The sequence below is a fragment of the Malus sylvestris genome, chromosome 17 (assembly GCF_916048215.2).
Source record: "Malus sylvestris chromosome 17, drMalSylv7.2, whole genome shotgun sequence".
NCBI lineage: Eukaryota > Viridiplantae > Streptophyta > Magnoliopsida > Rosales > Rosaceae > Malus > Malus sylvestris.
In genome coordinates, this window is record NC_062276.1 from 12,054,073 (window position 1) to 12,074,903 (window position 20,831).

The following is a 20,831-nucleotide window of genomic DNA, read 5'->3' on the forward strand; positions in this document are numbered from 1 at the left end:
CCACTCATGATTCTAGATAGAGGCGGAGCCATGAAGAGACCAGGATGGTCCCAGGCCCATCCTGACATTTTTCACGCATAAAAGTTTAGTGTTATGTTTATGATTTTCAAGATTTTCCGTAAGCTCAAGACCCCAATCCGACGTTTTTACTTTAATTTTGTTCGTTGGTTTGAGGTTGGTGGCTCCTACAGAGTTGAGGCAATTCTTTGCTTGTGAGCTTTGAGGAGGACTTTGGTCTGGGGATCAGTGGAAAGGAGAGAGAAAGAAAGTCAGACAGGCTTGGGGTTTAAGTTTAACAAAGAGGATGATGAGGACAACATCATACCATACCCAAACGACGATGATCAGTTGCTCACCACACGACAAAGTAATTTTTGTAATATGCATAATATTGATAAATATTAATGTGTATTGGTGAATATCCACGACAATGGTGTTTGGTACCGAGAATTTGAAGGGGTGAGAACTGGGAAGAACAAAAGACAGTGGATTTTATGTTGGGTTTTATATATGGGAACTTTAACGAAAAGCTCCCGATACTGTTCACTTTAACAAAAAGCTTCCGGTATTTTTAACGAAAAACCACATTTTTACACTAAAAAGTTAATCCTGGTATTATTCACTTTACCCTTTATTTTGTTTTTATCGTTAAAACTCAAAGTTTTTATGCCATTTTCATTACTTTTCCTTTTATATAGATATAGACAGTGGATTTTATGTTGGGTTTTTGGGGTTGGGGGGGGGGGATCTCACATATATAGATAATTTGAACTCAAAATATGAGAGATTGGAGTAATATCCATAAAAAAAGAAAGACCCTAAATTCAACAGAGAGAAATAAAAACATTGTACAAACCGAGAAACTTGAATATGAGGTAAAGACTAAGCAAGAAATGCTTTTAAATATAAGTTAAAACTAAAGAAACGTTGATAGAATAAGGAGGGGAAGTGCATATAACCACAATACGAGGGATGAAGAGAAAAATGAGATCTGGCCTAAAACAAAAAAGAGTTTGGATTGACAACGCTGTTATATATGGTCCCTTAATGGCTCCGCTCATGATTCTAGATAGAGGCGGAGTCATGAAGAGACTAGGATGGTCCCATGCCCATCTTGACATTTTTTCACACATAAAAGTTTAGTGTTATGCTTATGATTTTCAAGAGTTTTTCCGTAAGCTCAAGACCCCAATCCAACGTTTTTACTTTAATTTTGTTCATCGGTTTGAGGTTGGTGGCTCCTATGGAGTTGAGGCAAACCTTTGCTTGTGAGCTTTGAGGAGGACTTTGGTTTGGGGATCAGTGGAAGGAGAGAGAAAGAAAGTTAGAGAGGCTTGGGGTTTAAGTTTAACAAAGAGGATGACGAGGACAACATCATACTATACCCAAACAACAGTGATCAGTTGCTCACCAAGAAAAAATAACTCTATTAGCACTACGGTCTACAAGTCTATTATCTATGCTTAGTAAGTCACAAGTTTAAAGGTTTTTCGACACCCATAAAATCGCAGGTTCAATACATAATTTGACTAGCTTGTTGTCTGACTTGTATCGTTGTATGAAATAAGAAAAAAAATCAAAACCGTATAAATTCGGGGAATCCATCCAATGAGGATATCTATTAGTTTCGACTGCATGAGTTTAGTAACCGAACAGAGTTATAATAAAGATTATGCACCTATGAGTATGCACTATGGTGCTCTTTATCTAAATCAAGGTTATGCACCGATTAATTGGGTAAATCCTAATTAGGAATCAACAGTGAATTCAATAGATACGTATGAATATTGTGTGCAAAAATATATTTAATTTGGTCAAGTAGCATGTCTTTCACGCCAAATTTCCAAGATTTTGAGCACTTTTTCATCATTTCTATGAACTATCAAAGATATTGGTATGTAAATATTCATCAATATTTCCGTGGATACCTCATACAAATATTTTCTTACTGCCTGTGGGATGAAGAAACAACATTTAAAGCATAGTTGTGATTCGTCGGTCTTCTTCTCTAGTGTATGAAAATATACAACTTGTTAATCACGACCCCTGCTTGAGTATTCGGGCTGGAAACAAATCTTATCAGGTGAATTCTGAGTTCGAGTTAAGACTACTTGTGGTATTTGTGTGCGGGTGAACTTTGAATTCGAGATGAGATTATTTGTTGTGGTATGCGTACGCTGAAGTTCTGATCTTGTCAAGATGCGGAGTTTTGTAAGTCAGCCTTGTTTGATCCAACAGAAAACTTGGCTATGAAAAACCCTATTGTATCAAGCGAGGACGATGGATCAAACCTCTGAACGAGTTCTTCCTCCCCGGGTCTCAGCCACTCCCTGTGAGGTCAATCAGATCAACTGGTTAGTTAGGGTTTGGGAAGGAGTTTAAACAATTACACAGGACTGAGAAATGAACTCACTCAGTATATCCATCGGGAAATTCAAAACGGCCAACAAGACCAGGTCCTCCAATCCTTGGGTGCTGAAAATCAAAGTAAATAGGAAATGAAAAATTAGCTGGCTGAGATATAGTCAATTCCTCATTGTTAAGGAAAATTTGAGAAATTCAACAAACTAAATTGCATAGACCTCCAACAAACTATTTGAACCAAACCTGCGGTGCCAAGGAGAGGAATTTATATGTATCCAAAGCATATCGAACAACAGCTTCATTCTCTCCGGGATTTATGGTACATCTGGAGGTGAGAACAACGTAGAAAGTTCAGTTCAATGGTAGGACGATGCCTGTACAAGAATTTAGTTTCTCTCCGGGATTTATGGTACATCTGGAGGTGATACAGTTTAAAAAGATGGCACCAGTGATGTAACCATCTTTTTCTCGAAAATGAACCAATAATGTAACTTATGATCGAAGTCAAGAAACCTTGCATACTTGAATACTTATCATGTATGCTCAGTAACACTATGAACAAGAGGAGGCATATCTACTAACGTTGAATACACAAGAACTCCACCCGGGCGAACCAACTGAACAGCCTGATCAAGCATTCTTCTTTGATATGTCGCATGCTTTCTCATGGATTCAATTGTTTCCTGGAATAAGCAACTAACTAAATCAAAACTTAAAAATGTTAATGAACCTAATTTTAAACAAAACATCTTGTAGATACATCCGCGCATAAGACATCAACAACACAAGGCATTAAAAGTACTCAGAACAATAAAGGTCGTACCCAGTGCACAAGGCTCCTGCTTTACGCAGGGTCTGGGAGAGGTGAATGTCGGCTAGCCTTACCCCCATTTATGGAGAGGCTGCTCCCAAGTCTCGAACCCGAGACCTACCGCTCATGGGCGAAGGCACTTGCCATCGCACCAAGTGCGACCTCAAAAGTACTCAGAACAATGAACAAACAAAAAAACTACTACTGTAATCATGTATTAAAAGTAGAACAATATTTGATAGGATTATGGTACCTCTCCAGCAAATAGCCGAGGTCTTAAACCAAGGGCAGAGCAGGGTGCATCAAGAAGAACTCGATCAAAGCTCTTGGGAGCAAATCCCTTTGACTTCTCAACCCTACCACCCACGCTCTGATTTCTTCCTGGACCATTCCGTTTTATTCGCATTTCCTTCCTGATGGCAGCTTTGCTAGTGTATGTTGTCTCATTCACCTTTTCATTGCTAACTAAAACATTGATTTGATTAGATTCAACTCGAAAGAAGCCTTTGCCATGCACATAATAAAATCAAAATGACAACTGTTGCATCAGTATGAAAAAGAACAATTACATGTAGAAGATATGTTAGAATCCACAAGGTCACAAATTATTGCAAGTATATTTAATGACCTTGTTCACAAATTAAAAACATTATGAACGTATATACTGATTCCAACAAGTTCTTGTTCCCAACTATCAGAACCAGAAGCCAGTGCAGAACCATGAAAATTGTTCTCATGTACACATATGAGGAAAGTTTACCTACCACTTTTCTTGAAATCCATCTCAGCATTCAACCTTTCGAAAGTAATCAATTTAGACTTCTCCAATTCTGACTTTATCAAGTCAGAACCTTGAACGTTTCCAACATGATTTTCCTTAATGCAAGAGTGATTAGAAAAATCATCGGACTCGTTTGTTGTACAAACAGATTTTAGAGCATCTAGTTTATATGGGGTTATACAACTCAGGCCCATTTCAGCAGCCAATTTGTGAATACCCTGCACCTGCAAAAGTATTGTGAGTGTAAGTAGCACAAGAAACCGGAATCCTTAAGGCTAAAAAACCAAGAAGGGGGAATATTCATTATGGGACATTAAAATTCCAAGATCAGTGGAATTAAATTATCTTTCCACAATTTGATTTAAACAAGGAACCCAGAATCTAACCACCCATGAGAACCACAGCAAATCTGTTGGACAGACCTTATATAAAGAACTAAAATCCATAACATGACTTAAATAGGATACCGGAATCATAAACCAAGGCAAAGGGAGACACTGTTTCTTCTACCACATCTCGGGTTAGGAAATTTACCTTATTGTGAGATCTATCAGCGGCAACAATTTCTCCTTCATCCTTCATAAGAAGTGCAATTGCAGTTGTTTTCCCTCCCGGTGCAGCACACATGTCTAATATGCGCTCACCTTTTTGAGGATCTAAGAAGCACAAGAGAAATAACAAAATCACACGGTTAAAAAATTTCATTAAATATTCCAAAAATGATAGCAGTAAAGCAACAGCCAGCTAATTCCTATGGAAGTAAGCATCCATCACAAATATAATACATCATATAAATACAAATAAAGGAAAACCATGACACAGATCACTACTTTGTGCAGAAACCTAAAAGATTATGTAGTTATTGTGGTTTTGGATCACTGTGACAAAATCCTAAAGAACCAATGATAATTAGGAAACAGTACCCTATGTAGATTGCTTTAGTTAATCAAAACAATGTGATAGGTACCTAGTGCGTGAGCAGCAACAATGCTTGGCAGATTTTGAAGAAATATTTCCCCCTCAAGCACGTCTGGAAGCCACGAAAAAAGACATTGGAGTTATAGCCGAATGAAAAACCAAAAATACACACCATATCAGAAAGAACAAGCAACTACTCATCAATTAGGTAAAAAACATAAGGACAGACTATAGATAAAAGAAAACTCAAAGTTCTCTCATTAACGACCCATGTCAACTACTAAGGAGAACATCCTTCAATCTATAAAGTAAAAATCTATTCTAAATTATCAATGCAATACTATTTGAAACAAAAAATGAAGCAAAAAGCATGAATTAAAGCTCATTGAAACACTTGATATACTAGAAGAAGAGCCATGCAACAGCTTTAGACGGCATGAAATACATTAGCAGAGAGCTAGGCTTCTACTCTCGTATGAACCATACCATGTAACGAAGGGAGATTAAATACTCTGTCACTCATATCCACAGCAAGCCCTTCCATAACACGGAAAATCCCGGCCCTTGACAGCATTGCTCTTCCTTGGCCGATATACAGCCCCCTTCGTTCAATATGATAAGGATCTAAAACATCATTTTAAAAAAAACATCTCTTAACCCACAGTCACTTAAGCAAACTCACAACCTTCGTAACCTATTCTTCAATCCCACATACATGAACAAATACACTATTTACCTGTCTCTGAACCTTGCAGCACAGTCCCTCGGGTGATCCCAACGACCCATCCACCATCGGCACCAGGCTGCTCAACTGCCACTGAAACCGCCACAACATCCCCTTTCTCCACATGAGCAGTGCAACCCAATACACCAGGAACATACACCTACATATCAAAAACCCCCAAAAACATCCTCTTTCAGCAACAACTGAATAAGCAAACCAAATTCAAAGCAAAAGAAACCGAAAAAACGCTAACCTGGGCACCTCGAAGAACTGCCTCGGCGCATTTCCGGCTCACAAGAACCTCTTTCGGAAGCTTCCCATCTGCAGCACAGCCATAATCAATGGCGTGAGGACCCGAACCCCTCACAAACAGCACATAGTCCATCCCTTCCACGTCACACTTGGAAATGTCAGCTCCCTTTTCTTTCAGAACCGCCCTCAGCTTCTCAATGGCGGCATCCGGCGTTGACTTCAGCGTGTTCACGCGTATACAGGAGTAGCAAGACGGCCGCCTGAGCAAACCCAAAAAACAAAAAAGACAGAAAATATAAGAAAAATGAAATGCACCATTGCAATTGTAGAGAGAGAGAGAGAGAGAGAGAGAGAGAGAGAGGTACGATAGGGCTTGGGAGATGCGGGAGAAATGGTTGGGTCCGTATGCCTTGGAGAAGTAGCTTTCGAGGTCGGCGTTCCAGCGGAGAGTTGGGTTGTAAGAGTAGCGCTCTGGTAAATCGTCCATGGCTTTGTGGTGCTTGGTGAAGAAGGAGGCGATGGTTTTGAGCAAGTTCCGAGCTTTCTTCTTCATTCAAGGAGGCGGAAGCAGCACCACCACCACCATTTTTGCTTGAGTTGCAGAACTTCGGGGGTTTCGGCAATCGGGCTTTGGGGTTTTTGGGAGGAAACTGGGCCGGGATAAATCTCCTGTTAGCTAGAGTTTTGGGCTTTGGGTTGTTTGGGCCTGTTTGGCGCCAAAAATGAACGTTGTGAGGGCTTATTAATGTGGCTCTAGTAGCACAAAGTTGCAATATTTTGACATAAATAGTTGACATTAGGCCTGGGCAAAAAATACCAAGAATCGGTTCGGTTCGGTTCTTTTTTTTGGTTCATTCGATATGGGTACAAGATTGGTTCGGTTTGGGTTCTCTGTTTGGTACCGAATGAGTTTTTCAATTAAAATTGTCGTCCACGTGGCTTGTTTTTAGAGAGTTTTAACGAAATACTCTCGGTACTGTTCACTTTTAATGAAAAACCACATTTTTACCTTTTCTTGGTACTATTCACTACACCTTTATTTGTCATTTTTCTTTAAAACTAAAGTTTTTTTGGACTTTTTGTTAGTTTTTCATTGTTTTTATTGGTGCTTACTTGGTCACACTAGAATGGATCCCTATGGTAAGAAATTTAGTTACCACTCGTCAATGACATAGTTCGATCTCTCTCACTTTTCTCACTCCATCCCTCGGTCTCTCTCTCAATCGCCACCCCGCCGTCCACCACTCATCCTCTCCAATCTATCTCACGGTCTCATCTCCACCACAACCATCGTGACATTGTCTTCTCTCATGGTAAGTCAATCTCTTGAATTTGTTTGCATTTTATAAAATCAGGGTTTTAATTTTTAGATTCAAATTGAGATTGGAATTGGGGGTTTCTCTAAAATTGTAAGATTATGCTGAGGCTTTTGAGTTTGTTGTTGGATTTTGTAGTTTTGATGTAGTTAATCTCTATTACTTGCATTTTATAAAACTAGGGTTTTAATTTTTAGATTCAAATTGGGATTGGAATTGGGGGTTTCTCTGAAATTGTAAGATTATGCTGAGGCTTTTGAGTTTGTCGTTGAATTTTGTAGTTTTGATGTAGTTAATCTATATTAGTTGCATTTTATAAAATTAGGATTTTAATTTTTAGATTCAAATTGGGATTGGAATTGGGGGTTTATCTGAAATTATGAATTTGTTATTATTGTTGTTGAATTGTTATTGTTGTTGTCAAAATATGATTAATTATGAATTTGTTATTGTTGTTGTTGAATTGTTTTAATTCCATAATATTATCCTTTGTATCCTTTTCCTTGTCCTCTACTTTTGCTTGAGAATTAGATTCCCATATATTTCCAACAAAATTTTATCTGAGAAATAATAATGCTTCCTCAAAATTAATTTAGATTAGGGAAACAAATAAAGGAAATGCTGCTCTAATTTGTTCTTGGGGGTAGATTACAAGCATGTTTGAGATTGCTTTTGGAATGGCTATTCTGACAATCAAATAGCATTTATGAGAGCATTTGATAGTAAAACTTAAAAATACTAGGTGGTTCTCTTCCAAGTGCTTTTCTAAGAAGCACTTGAAGTGTTTCTTTGATGGTTGAATGCATTCGCCATTGTATGTGTTGGGGACTCCATAGATGTCAAGCATTGTGAATTTGATATGTAGTGTACAATATATATACATATATATAGTTTTGAAGCTAACTGAATCTAGTAGTGGTTTATAGCTATATACATACACACACACACACACCCACACACACACATACATATATATATATATATATATATATATATATATATATATATAATAGGTCAAATTGAATGATTGTCTATGCTTTCGAAATGTGATCAGCATTTAACCACCATCATTGTTTGGTTTTAAACACACTAGAACACTAACTCTTCTGCATGCCTGAACTATATATGACTCTGGTACTTGAACACCACCACGAACTTATTATACAACCATTTGTCCAAGTGGCTGCGTTGCTTATAGGAGAAAAAGTAGTCTGCACTAAATATGCACAATTTTAATGGATAATATGTTTGAATGTTTTAATCAGGTTGTGTGAACATAGGAGAAGTAGCTTGCTTAATCTGCACAATTTTAATAGATAATCTGTTTCAATGTTTTAATCAAGTTGTGTGAATATAGGAGAAGTAGTCTATGTATGCTTTAATCAAGTCGTGTGAATATAGGATAATTTGTGGAACAAATTCAGTGGTTCTGTGAATGTTATTGTGTATGCTAGATTGACTTGTAATTGTAATTGTAATCGTAATTGATATTTTTGTATTGATTGGATGCAGGCTTCGGATTATGTAGATTCTGTAGAGGATGCAATTGATTTGGAATATGAATTGGGGGGAAGCAAAAGAGAGACCGAAAGTGAAGGCGATCAAGAGGAGGTAAGTGTTTCCCAACTCCTACAAGGTAAACGTAGTAAGACTTGGGAGCACGTTAGGCCTTATCAAGTTAAGACCCTAGTAAGTCTCAAGGATAGAGAAGGGAATGTTGTAAAAGATGGATTGATAAACTGGTAATGGTTCTACATGTAAGACTTAGGGCAAAATGTGTGTATTGCCTGGAGCATACAAATGATGGTGACTATGCGTCCGATTCAAGCATTAATGGTACATCCAGAATGAGAAAAAATCTTAATTGACAATGTAAATTTTATCAGGTCAACTTGAGGAAAAAAAAAAAAAAAACTTCTTTATAAGGATAAGAAAGGGGGTAAAACTTTGGTTAATAGGGAGTTTAACTAATTTGATTGCTTGGAAGCATGTGTAGAGATGATTGTTCTTGATAAGGTACCCTTTAGTATTGATGAGTAGATTTTATATTTGTTTATACCATATTTAGGGCCTCCGTATTTAGAGCTCGTACAAATACTCAGGGGACTTAAATGTAATTATATGATAAAGGAAGAGGCAAATATGTAATAAGTGAGGAGTCCTTATTCTATAAAAGGACCCATCACCCTCACAATTAGGGGAGGCCATTTCTGGAGCCTTCTCACCCCTCTCACATCTCCTCTCATTACAGAGGTTCTCTCCCTCACCTCTCAGATAAATACAATACAATCAGTGTGGACGTAGTCCAAATCTTGGGGTGAACCACGATACATCTTGTGTTATTTACATTACTTGCAGATTCACGGTCGGATTTACGTTGTACCCAGACCTCCGATTTTGTGCATCAACATTTGGCGCCGTCTATGGAAATCGACACGAAAAGCTATGTCGGTTCTCTTTCAATTTTTCACCTCCGCCGTGAATCTGCACAACCCAAAAACCCAAAAAGCTGTGTCAACTTTCTCTTTTGCAGATTCCACTACTATTTCTCCAACTTTTGAGTTTTGACTCACTCCGTCCCTAGTCTCTACGTACTTTCCTTTTTTCAGCCATTTTGAATTTTCAAGCGCAACTCCAAAATTAAATTAGTACGGCAAGAGAGAGACAGGTGATCGATGGGTGCAGTCATCGATGAAGTTTCTTCAGGAGCGTCACCGCACTTTCCAAGCTCCGTTCCCGTCTTGGGCAACAGTCGAGTCTCAGAGGCTCCGTCAGATGGATCCAAACGCATAGCTCTTCTCAACCACCTGATCGCCGAGCCCGGCCTTAACCTCATCGGCTGTTGCAACGGGTTATGTGGCTGACGGCTATGTGTGCGCCATGGGGGTTGGAGCGTGCGTCGTTACGTTCACCATCGGCGGGCTCAGTGCGCTGAACGCGATCGCCGGTGCGTGCAGCGAGAACTTGCTGGTCATCTGCATAGTAGGTGGGTCAAAATCCAATGATTACGGTACGAACTGAGTCATCCACCACACGGTCAGTTTGCCCGATTTCACTCAGGCGCTTCGGTGCCACCAAGTCCAGACCGTTACCTCAAAATTGCATCACAAATTCCAGACTGGTTCCAGGTGGAGCAGTACTTACCAGCCAACCTATCGACCCATTCATCCCACTTTCCCTGGGGAATCTTCCACCTTTTGAAGAACTCCTTCGACGGCCATTGCTGGAGGTCGTGAGGAAAGACCTCACAGAGCAGTGGAATTTTTGAGGGACCCACTGCGATGGTAGATCCGATGGCACATGGCTTCAGAAACCTTGCGAGTCTTCTCTTTTGCTTCTGACCATGTTTTAGAGAGACCATGGTTTCTTCTCTCTGTTCGTATATGCAGCTTAACGGTGATCGGGGGGATGACGCTCCTGCAGCTGCTGCTCCGTCTGCTGCCATTTCGTCAGAGAGTGGAGAGGAAGAAGAAAAGGGCAGAAATGAGAGATGGTTGTAGGATGCTTTGGTGGTGGTCGGCGTTCGGTGGGAGAGATTTGAAGTCAGGCTTAGCTAGCATCTACAGAAGCAACAAAGGTGCATGGGGAAACAGAGAACTTGAGTGCCATCTGCACTCTGCAAGGTAAAAGTAAAAGCTAAAAGAGAAAGATTATACTTTTGCTTTTGTCGACGAAGATGCCCACTATCATGCATATTCTCATTCTTTGAGAAAGCCAGAGAAAAGCAAAGGGGTGGTGTAGAAAAAGCTGTCCAAATAGCTGTCATTTTAGAGAAAGAATATTGCCCTTAATCATGTCGTCAAGCGACATATCCAAAGCAGAAAGCAGAAAGCAGAAAACAAAAGAAGATAAAAAGAATCAGACATAATTACAGTAATGATGGCATCTGTATAAACCCCATCAGAAAGTCGAATTTATTTTAAAATGATGTAAATTATTTTTCATATATTTCGGAGATATCTGTATAAACCCCATCAGAGGGTAAACAAAAAAAAAAGCCCAAAATAAATGGGCTCGAATGTTGTGTGGAGAGTGAAGGCTCATAAGCCCAAAATAGCTCCAACCAGGTAACCAAAAGTACGCCCAGTACTCCACAATTATTCGGTAACCCGCCGTTATTACCACCAACCAGGTGATCAAAAGTACGCCCAGTACTCCACAATTATTCGGCAACCTGCCGCTAATGCCACCAACCAGGTGATGAAATGTACAACCCGTGCTCTAATATCATTTGGTAACTAGCCATTCATGCCACCAACCAGGTGATGAAATGTACAACCCGTACTCTCCTTCATGCCACCAACCAGGTGATCAAAAGTATGCCCAGTACTCCAAATTATACATGATCATTATTCATGTCATTCATACATAAACATTCATGAGCATCACTCATGACAGTCATACATAAACATTCATGACCATCATTCATGACAACATTCACGAGCATCACTCATGTTAACATTCATGAGCATCACTCATGACAACATCCATGAGCATCACTCATGTCAATCAACACAAACATTCATGAGCATCACTCATGTCAATCAACTTCAAAAGCTTCATTTACAAAGCTCTAGCTTCAAAAGCTTCATTTACAGAGCTTTAGCTTCAAAAGCTTCATTTACAAAAGCTCTAGCTTCAAAAGCTTCATTTACAGAGCTCCAGCTTCAAAGCTTCACTTGCAAAGCTTCACCTACAAAGCTTCAGTGCAGGGTATACAAATACTACCCCCGAACAACCACCACTTCGGCCCATACATGGATTCAATTTGAAGTCTCCAGCCAACAGACTCTATTGACCGAAGACTTGGGGGACTACATTATGTACCATATATTGGGCCTTAACTGGGCCTCATAAAAAATATTTGAGGGACTTAGCCCATTATCTATGTACTGAGGAGCGAGCCCTTATTCTATAAAAGGGACTCCCTCACTTTCATTAGAGAGCACCCATGAAAAATACATGGGGGACTCTAGCCCATCACTTATGTATTGAGGAACGAGCCCTTATTCTATAAAAAGGACTCCCTAACCAACATTAGAGAGCGTCGACTCTAGCCCATCATTCATGTATTGAGGAGCGAGCCCTTATTTTATAAAAGGGACTCCTTCACCTTTAACGCCACAAGCCAAGCCAACCAAGGCAACATAAGCCACGAGCCGAGCAGCCTCGCAACATGTGCTACTTCTAGTTGAGCATCATTTCAGATTGAGCACCGCCTCATATCGAGCATCAGTTCAAGACAACATCTAGTTACTTTGGCCCACACATGGACTGAATTTCAAGTCTCCAGCCAAAAGACTCTCTTGACTGAAGACTTGGGGGACTACTGTTTATACCATATTTAGGGCCTCCATATTTAGAGCTCGTACAAATACTCAGGGGACTTAAATGTAATTATGTGATAAAGGAATGGGCAAATATGTAATAAGTGAGGAGTCCTTATTCTATAAAAGGACCCATCACCCTCACAATTAGGGGAGGCCATTTCTAGAGCCTTCTCACCCCTCTCACATCTCCTCTCATTACAGAGGTTCTCTCCCTCACCTCTTAGATAAATACAATACAATCAGTGTGGATGTAGCCCAAACCTTGGGGTGAATCACAATATATCTTGTGTTATTTACATTTCTTGCAGATTCACGGCCGGATTTACGTTGTAACAAAGCCCTCCGGTTTTGTGCATCAAGGGCTTTGGTACAACGTAAATCCGGCCGTGAATCTGCAAGAAATGTAAATAACACAAGATGTATCGTGGTTCACCCCAAGGTTTGGGCTACGTCCACACTGATTGTATTGTATTTCTCTGAGAAGTGAGGGAGAGAGAGCTTTGAGAGTGAGAGCGTTGAGAGGGGGTGAGGAGCCTTAGGAATTGGCCTCAGAAATAGTCTTCCCTAATTGTGAGGGTGATTGGTCCTTTTATAGAATAAGGACTCATCACTTATTACATATTTGTCCCTTCCTTTATCACATAATTACATTTAACTCCCCCGAGTATTTGTACGAGATCTAAATACGAGGCCCTAAATATGGTATAAACAGTAGTCTCCCAAGTTTTCAGTCAAGAAAGTCTTTTGGCTGGAGACTTGAAATTCAGTCCATGTGTGGGCCGAAGTAACTAGATACTGTCTTGAACTGATGCTTGATATGAGGCAGTGCTCAATCTGAAATAACGCTCAACTAGAAGCAGCACATGCTGCGAGGCTGCTCAACTCGTGGCTTATATTGCCTTGGTTGGCTCGGCTTACGGCGTTTGAAGGTGAGGGAGCCCCTTTTATAGAATAAGGGCTCGCTCCTCAATACATGTATGATGGGCTAGAGTTGATGCTCTCTTATGATGGTGAGGGAGTCCTTTTTATAGAATAAGGGTTCGCTCCTCAATACATAAGTGATGGGTTAAGAGTGATGCCCGCGGCGAGACGGTTGCTCAGCTGGCGGCATTGCTTTCTAATGATGGTGAGGGAATCCCTTTTATAAAATAAGGGCTCGCTTCTCAGTACATGAACAATGGGTGCTCTCTAATGAAAGTGAGGGAGTCCCTTTTATAGAATAAGGGCTCGCTCCTCAATACATAAGTAATGGGCTAAGTCCCCCAAGTATTTTTCATGAGGCCCAGTTGAGGCCCAATATATGGTACATAATGTAGTCCCGCAAGTCTTCGGTCAATAAAGTCTGTTGGCTGGAGACTTCAAATTGAATCCATGTATGGGCCGAAATGGCGGTTGTTCGGAGGCGGTATTTGTATACCCTGCACTGAAGCTTTGTGGGTGAAGCTTTGCAAGTGAAGCTTTGAAGCTAGAGCTCTGTAAATGAAGTTTTCGAAGCTGGAGCTTTTGTAAATGAAGCTTTTGAAGCTAGAGCTCTGTAAATGAAGCTTTTGAAGCTAGAGCTCTGTAAATGAAGCCTTTGAAGCTGTTTGACATGAGTGATGTTTATGAATGTTTATGTTGATTGACATGAGTGATGCTCTTGGATGTTGTCATGAGTGATGCTCATGGATGTTGTCATGAGTGATGCTCATGAATGTTAACATGAGTGATGCTCATGAATGTTGACATTAATGATGCTCATGAATGTTTATGTATGATTGTCATGAGTGATGCTCATGAATGTTTATGTATGAATGACATGAGTAATGCTCATGTCGAATTTGGAGTACTAGGCGTACTTTTGGTCACCTGGTTGGTGATAATAGTGGCAGGTTGCCGAATAATTTTGGAAATACTGGGCGTACTTTTGATCACCTGGTTAGTGGTAATAGCGGCGGGTTGCCGAATAATTTTGGAAGTACTGGGCATACTTTTGATCACCTAGTTGGTTCTATTTTGGGCTTATGGGCCTTCGCTCTCCACAACATGCCAGCCCACTTATTTTGGGGTTTGCCGTTTTTTTTTTTTTTTACCCTCTGATGGGGTTTTTACAGATGTTTCTGAAAGATAAAATAAATTGCATCATTCAGACACAAAAAGCTATGTCAATTCTCTTTCATTTTTTCATCTCACCACCGTGAGACCTCATCACACTCCACCTTGAATCTGCAAAAATCTGCAAAAACTCATTTTCCATCCCACCACCGCATCTTTTCATGTCTCTGACTCTTTCTCTCTCCTCTCTCTCCTTCCCTCCCTCGGATTTCTCGAATCCAACCAGAGCGTGCAACACCAACCAGAGCATGCAACACCAACCAGAGCGTGCCCGTGTTCTTTTCATGTCAACACAGGATGATCAAGACAATGTTTGAGCAAGCAGAAGGTTTTCGAGGAGGATATCCAGGCCTGTGAGAAGAGGTACAACAAGAGTAAGCTCGTCCACTCCATCATGCGCCATGTGGGTGAGACTTTGGGGATTGATTTGGAGGACTTGTATGTCAATATTGTTTGGCCTTTATAGCGGAAGTATATTCATGCTTTTGAGGCTTTCAAAATAGTTGTGGCTGATCTTGATTCAGTTCTTAGCACCCTCACACGTGAGGTCAAAGAGGTTGGCCCTGATGGACAAGAGGTCACTAAGGTGGTTCCTGCTGTGTCAGAGGAAATCAAAGAATCTCTGGTGAAGAATATTAGGAGAAGAATGACTCCACAATCATTGAAGATACGAGCTGATATTGAAATGAAATGCTTCTAATTTGATGGTGTTCTTCACAGTAAGGATGTCATGAGGAAAATGGAAGCTGTGGGCAATAATGACTGTCCTGTGAAAATTAAAATGCTTGCTCCTCCACTTTATGTTCTTACCACACAGACTCTTGATAAGGTAGGACTTTGTTCAGCGAGTATAACCGGGCACGGACTCCGAGTTGGTCCGATTTTAGCAATGTACAGTGGGTCCAGAGACGGCGAAGGAAGATCCTTCCAGCCTCCATGCTTTGAGTCCGTAACCTCCGCCACTTCATTGGATCCGGTGCCGGACTCGGATCTGAAGCCTTCATGGGAGCAGATTTTTGGACTTCATGGATAGCTGGAGGATTACCATTGGCGCTTGGGATTGTTCTTATAGCAGTAGGGAAGCGTCATTCAGATGTAGAGGAGGACGAAGGTGAAGAAGAAAATAAAAGAGATCAGCAACTCTTAGAAACAAAGCTCTTAGCTTCTTCTGCAAGACCTACTTCTACACCTTCTTCTTTTCCCATGGCCTCTAGTATTCAAGAAAACAACAATCAACTTGAACACCAACAACAACAACATTATCATCAAATTCAAGATCAGCATCATCACCATCAGCAGCAGCAGATTCAATAAGGGATGATGCAATCATCACCCTCACAATTAGGAGAGGCCAATTCCTAGGTCCTCTTACCCCTTCTCAAAGATCTCATTCTCAGAGCTCAATTTCCCTCAAATAAATACATAATCAGTATGGACGTAGCCCAAACCTTGGGGTGAACCACGATACATCTTGTGTTATACATGAGCATTACTTATGTCAGTCATACATAAACATTCATGAGCATCACTCATGATAGTCATACATAAACATTCATGACCATCATTCATGACAACATTCATGAGCATCACTCATGTTAACATTCATGAGCATCACTCATAACAACACCCTTGAGCATCACTCATGTCAATCAACACAAACATTCATGAGCATAACTCATGTCAATCAACTTCAAAAGCTTCATTTACAAAGCTCTAGCTTCAAAAGCTTCATTTACAGAACTCTAGTTTCAAAAGCTTCATTTACAAAAGCTCTAGCTTCAAAAGCTTCATTTATAGAGCTCCAGCTTCAAAGCTTCACCTACAAAGCTTTAGTGCAGGGTATACAAATACCACCCCCGAACAACCGCCACTTCGGCCCATACATGGATTCAATTTGAAGTCTCCAGCCAACAGACTCTATTGACCGAAGACTTGGGGGACTACATTATATACCATATATTGGGCCTCAACTGGGCCTCATAAAAAATACTTGGGGGACTTAGCCCATTATCTATGTACTGAGGAGCGAGCCCTTATTCTATAAAAGGGACTCCCTCACTTTCATTAAAGAGCACCCATGAAAAATACTTGGGAGACTCTAACCCATCACTTATGTATTGAGGAGTGAACCCTTATTCTATAAAAGGGACTCCTTCACCAATATTAGAGAGCGTCGACTCTAGCCCATCATTCATGTATTGAGGAGCGAGCCCTTATTTTATAAAAGGGACTCCCTCACCTTCAACGCCACAAGCCGAGCCAACCAAGGCAACATAAGCCACGAGCCGAGCAGCCTCGCAACATGTGCTACTTCTAGTTGAGCATTATTTCAGATTGAGCACCGCCTCATATCGAGCATCAGTTCAAGACAACATCTAGTTACTTCGGCCCACATATGGACTGAATTTCAAGTCTCCAGCCAAAAGACTCTCTTGACTGAAGACTTGAGGGACTACTGTTTATACCATATTTAGGACCTCCGTATTTAGAGCTCGTACAAATACTCAGGGGACTTAAATGTAATTATGTGATAAAGGAATGGGCAAATATGTAATAAGTAAGAAGTCCTTATTCTATAAAAGGACCCCTCACCCTCACAATTAGGGGAGGCCATTTCTGGAGCCTTCTCACCCCTCTCACATCTCCTCTCATTACAGAGGTTCTCTCCCTCACCTCTCAGATAAATACAATACAATCGGTGTGGACGTAGCCCAAACCTTGGGGTGAACCACGATACATCTTGTGTTATTTACATTACTTGCAGATTCACGGTCGGATTTACGTTGTACCAAGACCTCCGGTTTTGTGCATCAACAATATTATATATTTAACCCTATTCTTAGTATATTTTGGTTAATATTTTGGAAGAATTTTGATACTTTGAACTGTATTTCCAATATAGGACTTTCAACTTTCTTTGGATCAAAACATGGTCAAATGGAGGAATTTTGGAGTAATTCCAGTTGGACGACGTTCATGAGTCAGTTAGCTTGATTGTATCAAAATATCAGATTTTTCCACGAAGCGGTTATTTTCTAGAAATAAAATAAAGGAGGATTGCGCGGTGCTGGAATAGTGAAGTTTTGGGTTTGAATTGCATTTTTGGAGACCAAGATGACCTCAGCTGGGTTCGTGGCCTTCTGGAGATGGGTTCAGAATGTCCTAATCTTTAAAACAAGCTATTATGGGCTGGATTTGGAGGATATCTGAGGCTAAAACATGGCTGGACAAGTGCTTGGCAGGTTCTCCTAGTTTTATTAGGATTTTATTTTCTAAGATATTTTATTATTATTTAGTTTCCTAGTTGGAGTAAGAGACCTATGTTTTAGGGTTTGTGCGATGGCTTAGCAAATATATTGCTTTGCCGTTCTTAGTTTTTTCTACGCTTTCTTTTATGCAACTTTGTGTTGGAAATTTTGAGTAGAATTTCATTGTCCCACATTGCTCATCACCACAAGGTTTCCTCACTTTATAAGGTTTTATCCCTTATAGAAAGCGATTGGAGCGATGGACCTTGGAGACTAAAATTGGGCTCACCTTTGGGGTTGGGCTTTGGGGTGTAATAATTAATTGATAATTAATTAATAATTAATATATAATTAATTATCAAAAGATGGCCTTGGGGCTCTTGGGCTCTGAAAATTAAATTCTTTAATAAATTATTTTTAATTAATTTCGAATTTATTTAATTATTTTTTATGAAAAGACTCATCTTTTCAAATGAAGTCTGAGAGCGTATTTGAGAAACAGATGGAGCAACACACCATTTACATTGAACAGTCGCTTCCCAAAAACATGTCTGTTACGAACAGACATATGCTCACTATAAATACATACATCTACATATCATTTAAATCACTGAAAATCATCAAACCTCATACACCAAGCATACTGAGAGCACCACAAACAAATTCGCCAGAAGTCTAGTTTTCCGGTGCTGGAATTCTAACTTAGATCGTTGAATCCTGGTGAAGTAGACGTCCGTAGAATTACAAGCACTGAGTAGGGACGAAATTTCTGTTTCAAGGACATTGCGGTACGCAAGCCTCGATCTTCAAGTTGTTTGTTTTATATTTTTGTTTTGTTCATACTTTGCTAATTTTTATATTCACATTTATTGTTTATTAGCATATATAATTAAATCACAAATTGTTGACTTATATCCAACACTTTGGAGATAAAGAGAATTGCTAGGGTTCTTGGAGATTTTCTACTTTAAGGTGTTTTCAATCATTTTCTTAATAATATTTTCTATGATTTTAATTATGAATATGCATAACTAATTCTTTGTGTTAGGGCGAAGCCTTAAGCCTTAGCATGAATATGTAATTTTTATTTAATTGCTTATGATCGATTGCATGCATACTTTGAATTATTGATTACTGTGATTAAAACTATCTCATTGTTTTAATGCCTGATCACCATTAGAATCTTTAGAAAAGTAATTTGATGCAATTTTGGTCGGAAGGTTCCCTGAAATTGAAGCTGGCTTCTTGTGATTAATAATTGTAATTTCACTTAGGATGAACACCATGTCTTAAGGGTTGCATGATTTTTCAAAGGGTTTTCATAAAGCATAATGAGTCTTTCATGTTCAGATTTGATCCGAACGTCCTGACGAGTTGCATGTTAGATATACATTCTATGTTGGAGGTTCCAAATAGAATATAAATTAGGAAAATCTAACCTTCAAAGTAGCATGTGTAGATCATAAGTAATTGATAAAAATACATAGGATTGCTAGGTGATGGTGGAGCCCTAATCTTTTATAAATTAGTATTTAAAACTCTTTTCTTTTATCATATTTGTTTTTAATTAAAATTCGTTTTTAATATTACTCAAGTCTAAAATCTCTTGTCTCAATTTTTAATTCTAAGTATTTGATTAGGAATTGTTTCTACGTAAATTATCCAAATAGTCATTAAGAAGAGCGACCTTGCATGAGCATCTATACTACAACATCCTTGTATTCTTGCAAGTATTTCAAGTGATTTTGACCCTATTTGCAAAGACGTTAAAAATCCTATCAAGTACCTTTGAGAAAATCAGGTTCAATAGATTTTGTAGTGTTGCATGTCCATTGTTTTCGTGTGCCTTCTAGGAAGACTCTTGTTAGAACTTTCCTTATAATGTATGCCCAATCTAAAGATAGTTTGAAAAAGGAATTGCATGCACACTGAATTTCTCTTACCACCAACACTTGGACAAGCACTCAAAACATCAATTATATGGTCCTCACCGCACACTTTATTGATGATGAATGGAATATGCATAAGATGATCATTAATTTTGGTCTTATTGCTAACCAGTCGGGAGCCACAATAGCTAAGTTAATTGAAACTTGTTTGTTGGAATGAGGCATAAATAAAGTACTCACCATCACGGTGGACAATGTTTCCGCAAATAAAGTTGTATTGGATCAACTTAGGTCAACGATGAATAGGTGGGAAAATTCACAAGCTATTTTGCATGGGGAGTATTTACATGTGAGGTGCACTGCTCACATAACCAATTTAATTGTAGGTCAAGGGATGAAGAGGCTAACCAATGACCTCTTAGCCATAAGAAATTCTGTGAGATTTGTGAGGAGCTCTCCACAAAGGTTAGAGTATTTCAAGCAAGTCGTGCTTATGGAGAAGTTAACATGCAAAACAAGTGTTTGCTTAGACTACCCCACAAGGTGGAATTCCACATTTCATATGTTGAAAGTAGCCATAAAGTTTAAGAAGGCCTTTGCTAGGATGGGAGAAGAAAGTGATACTCCTTTTAGCGTGGTCCAACCCTTCTTTGACCTTTAATAACAACTATTCCTCCCCCATCCTAGCAAAGGCCTTCTTAAACTTTATGGTTACTTCCAACATATGAAATGTGGAATTCCATCTTGTGGGGCAATCCAAGCAAACACTTACTTTGCATGTTAACTTCTCCATAAGCACGGCTTGCTTGAAATACTCTAACCTTTGTGGAGAGCTCCTCACAAATCTCACAGAATTTCTTATGGCTAAGAGGCCATTGGTTAGTCTTTTCATCCCTTAACCCACAATTAAATTGGTTATGTGTGAGCGGTACACCTCACATGTAAATATTGCCCATGCAAAATGGCTTATGAATTTTCCCACCTATTCATCGTTAACCTAAGTTGATCCAATGCAACTTTATTTGCAGAAACATTGTCCACCGTGATGGTGAGTACTTTATTTATGCCCTATTCCAACAAACAAGTTTCAATCAACTTAGCTAT

At 39.5% G+C, this 20,831-nt stretch overlaps 1 protein-coding gene and 1 pseudogene across 6 annotated transcripts; one reads left to right on the forward strand and one right to left on the reverse strand.

The window, feature by feature from the left end:
- Positions 1-1,840: 1,840 nt before the first annotated feature.
- Positions 1,841-6,479, reverse strand: LOC126611150 (rRNA (cytosine-C(5))-methyltransferase NOP2C). 6 transcript variants are annotated; one of them, XM_050279335.1, is made up of 13 exons: positions 6,216-6,478; positions 5,852-6,110; positions 5,611-5,758; positions 5,361-5,498; positions 4,924-4,986; positions 4,491-4,612; positions 3,940-4,180; positions 3,429-3,640; positions 2,947-3,047; positions 2,608-2,689; positions 2,414-2,475; positions 2,177-2,330; positions 1,841-2,063 (listed from the first exon to the last, which is right to left on the reverse strand). In XM_050279335.1, the coding sequence occupies exons 1-12, from the start codon at positions 6,401-6,403 to the stop codon at positions 2,195-2,197; spliced, it is 1,752 nt and encodes a 583-aa protein (XP_050135292.1). In that variant the 5' UTR covers positions 6,404-6,478; the 3' UTR covers positions 1,841-2,063; positions 2,177-2,194. The 6 variants fall into 6 exon arrangements, with proteins under 6 accessions (XP_050135292.1, XP_050135291.1, XP_050135293.1 ...); XM_050279334.1 differs by having other exon boundaries at positions 1,841-2,330; XM_050279336.1 differs by lacking the exon at positions 5,361-5,498 and having other exon boundaries at positions 1,841-2,330.
- An 8,272-nt stretch (positions 6,480-14,751) lies between these two features.
- On the forward strand, positions 14,752-17,486 carry LOC126611798 (eukaryotic translation initiation factor 2 subunit alpha homolog; annotated as a pseudogene).
- Positions 17,487-20,831: the final 3,345 nt, after the last annotated feature.